This window comes from Tinamus guttatus, unplaced genomic scaffold (genome assembly GCF_059628265.1).
Source record: "Tinamus guttatus ecotype Peru unplaced genomic scaffold, ASM5962826v1 Tinamus_guttatus_pri_ptg000035l, whole genome shotgun sequence".
Lineage (NCBI taxonomy): Eukaryota > Metazoa > Chordata > Aves > Tinamiformes > Tinamidae > Tinamus > Tinamus guttatus.
In genome coordinates, this window is record NW_028288569.1 from 9,896,589 (window position 1) to 9,900,162 (window position 3,574).

Sequence of the window (3,574 nt, forward strand, 5' to 3'; positions counted from 1 at the left end):
TCTGGATGAGGGGTCCGGTCTACATATCGGTGCCTCCGTGCCCTGTAGCGTGGAGTCACCCACGACGATCGCTTCTTCCGGGTGCTCCTTTTCTCTTTAGGGGGAGCAGCCTTGCAGCATGGACCAGACTGCCTCTCTGGAGAGAGCCCCTAGATGGGCCTTGGTTCAAGGCCTCCTCTATCTGATCCACAAGTTCCAGGGCCTCGTACCTGTTGAATGTGGTTACAGGTGGAGGTGAGGTGGGCCGTGGAGGGGATCTTCTGCCACCTCGAGTGGGGACCCGTTTCCATTGTTGATTGTCCCTGGATACTGTTAATTCTGCCCCCTCTGCCCTAGGGCAAGAGGGCACTGGATTTTCTGACGGAACTGGGGGGTTCTCAGGGTGGCTTTCCTGGGAAGACTGCAGGATGCAGCTCCACCAGTCTATTTCTCTTTCGCATTCCCTGATGGCCCTCAGCCGTTCTACCTCCTCCTTTAGCTCCGCCACCAGGCTGAGCAGGTCATCCACCTGCTCACATGTTGCCGCTCAAGCGGCGTGGCGACCTGGTTCAGGAACGGCACGGCGACCACCCCCAGGCCGCTCGGGCCATCAGCACGCTGACACCAGTGTGGTAGACGGCAAATGGCCTTTATTGAGGGGTAGCAAGGTGTTATATAGCTAAGGTTTACAACGTCACATCCATCTGCTTACATCATAAACTAACACTATTGGCTATTAGGGGCTCTACCTTTCCGTACAGCGCGATATCTTCCGGCCGCCGGACCCTAACTATCTGTAACAGTGTAGTAATCTGCAACATTTCCCCCCTCCCTATGCATAACAAAACTAGCTAAAATATGACTATCTTATTCTTACTTATTCTTATCTAATTACTTATTCTCATTATTATCTTATTCTTATTGCTATCTTATTATTATCTTACTCTTACCTATTGTCATTATTACCTTATCCTTATTACTTTTATTATTATTCTATTCTTATAGCTTATAACAATCTTAAGATTATATATCATAAACTTGACATAAAAACATAAGGCACAAAGAAGAAGGCACGTAGAAGGTAGAGGATGACAGGTAATACTGCGGTATAGGAATAGGGTGCACCTTGGGATAACTTGGGGATAATACTGAGTGGATATATTCTTAAAGCCGTTGTCGGCGTTCTACTAACATGATGTTAACCTTTCTCTAGCCGACTCTTGAAAAACGGCATAAGCTTATTCAATATACAGGGTGGTTAACCACAGCGAACCGGTGAACCAATTTTCGTACCAGCTGCGTTTGGAACAGGGTTCAATGGGTGCTGGTTGGCAAGGCATGGCACTGAAAACTGGTGACCCTGTAGTTACTTCTGTACTAATCGCTCGAGATTGTTCCATCTGTTCAGGTACCCATTTAAAGGGCTGATGTGACTCTACTTGTCCTATAGTGACAAGCTGCAAAATTAAGATAATGCAAAGGCATCGCGGCCCCCTCTTGCGGAGGCTGTTTTGTTGTTTTCTGGATTCGATCGGCGTGGAACTCGCAGGCTCGGGCGGGACGCCTGTCACCGGGGCGTACAGGTTACGGGGGCGTCCAATGATCCGGTCCTGTGAACAGAAACTCACAATTTTCATTAGTTTTATTTTGAAGGTCTGGTTTAATAGACTTAAGCGGGCACCACTTGACTCTGCCATCTTTCCTGACAGTGACCTTTGGGTCGATCTTGGCATGGGGGGAGCGCTGCCAGCGAGTCCCCCAGCCAAGGGCAGTTTGCTGCAACGTGGCCTGCCTGGTCACATTTAGAACATGTCATTACATTGGCTATTGCGGCATGAACAGCCGCCTGAATTGGGGTCAGATGTTCTTCCTTTGCAACATGCTTAATCATGTCTGCGATACTTGCCCCCGCCGGCAATGATCGCAGGATTTCTTTGGTTGCCGAATTGCATTGTTGGCGTAAACATTCCGCTACGACCGGGCTTTTTGCCTCCGTGGGCAGGGACGAAGAGTCGACCGCTGTCTGGAGGCGATCTACAAATCGTGTAAAGCTCTCACTTTCACTTTGCTTTATTGTGGACCATGGTGATGGTCTGGCAACGACTCTACAGGCTGTGCAAATAGCTTCTCTGGCCGCACCAGTAGTTGTCATAACCTCATGGGCCCGCATGCCATGGGCCTGCGCCTGGGGGGTAATCATTGTTGGATCTTTACCCATTAACCGCTGCAGGCTGGAGCCGTGTAATGGATGATCTGCCCCAGTTACTTGGGCTAAATACTTTGTACAGTTGTCTTCCCATTCTTGTCTGAAAACGATCATCCCTGCTCCATCAAAGATTAGCCTACAAGTTTGTTTTATATCAAATGGGAGCATATCGTCCCCCCCAAAGATACCATCTATGAGGGTTGAAACCATGGCAGAATTAATCCCTTTATCCGCAATTGCCTTAACAATTGTTTGCACATCCTTAGGGTTTATCGCTGAGTAGACCCTCTGTCCTGCCTCCGTCACCCGGACTGGGAACGCTAGCGCGGCCGATGGGGCCCACTCGGCACACGCGATCTTTATTTCCCTCCAGTCCGTGAGAGGGGTTTCTTCCTTTCGCGGTTTTTCTTTAATTCGAATGGGAATATTTTGGCTTTTAGTTCTTTGGCTCTTAATTCTGTTTACCTTCTTTTTCTCCTTCCTTAAGTTTGAATCAGTTGTGAGCCACTCGTCCTGACTAGTGTCGGAGCCAGAGCCAGAGCCAGAGCCAAAGCCAGAACCAGAACCAGAACCAGAACTCGACTGACTGGTCACTTCCGGGCTCCGGTACTTTTTCGTTGGGCTCCGGCCCCGCCTACTCCCCTTGCGGGCGGGCTGTTCTCCCCTCCTCGGCTCGCCCCGCCTCCTACTCACGGAGGCGCATTTTTTCAAACGGTCGCTCTGATTGGTTCTCAGCGCCTCACTCGGGCCTCCCTCACCTGACCGGTCACTCCCACCGCTTTTCTCCTTCTTGTTGTCCTCCCCCACCTGCTTATCTAACGGTTCTCGGCTGTTCTTGTTCTTCTCCCCCTCTTTCTTATCTAACGGTTTCTGTCTGTTCCCGCCGGGAGCATCCTCGCCCCGCCCGTCTCCTTGAGGCTCAGCGCCATTTTCAGGGGCATAGGGCGGTGGTCTGACCCAGGTGTCTCCATGGTCTGACTTCTTTTCGATATTTCTAGCTTCCTCGGCTAGCTCGCTCCAAACAGATTTCTGCTGTTTTTGCTCCTCTGTAAGTGGGACAGGGTTCGGGGATTGAGGGGACGTATCACTCTCTTGCTGACCTTTAGGCTCAGCAGAATTGCCATCATCTGGGGGCTGCAGAGTCTGTGCGGCTGCCCCGACTCCCTTTTTCGGGGTGGCCAACAAACAGTCCTGTACTGCCGCCCAGGTCTCCTGCTCTTTCATAGCTTTCTGCAAAGCCTGTACAACTTTTCCCCAAGCCTTAAGGTTTTTCCCACGACCCAAAGACATCGTCTCCTCGGCTAACGCCTTGGTACATTTGTCCCACACCTCAGGGTGGAGGATATCCACCGGCTGGTCTATAACCTTAATTTTTAAAAGCCTCGCAAC

General features: G+C 50.6%; 1 protein-coding gene across 1 annotated transcript; it reads right to left on the reverse strand.

The window, feature by feature from the left end:
• Nucleotides 1-526: 526 nt before the first annotated feature.
• LOC148596028 (uncharacterized) lies at nt 527-3,312 on the reverse strand. The gene is made up of 4 exons (XM_088534480.1): nt 3,286-3,312; nt 2,694-3,103; nt 2,089-2,633; nt 527-543 (listed from the first exon to the last, which is right to left on the reverse strand). The coding sequence occupies exons 1-4, from the start codon at nt 3,310-3,312 to the stop codon at nt 527-529; spliced, it is 999 nt and encodes a 332-aa protein (XP_088390606.1).
• Nucleotides 3,313-3,574: the final 262 nt, after the last annotated feature.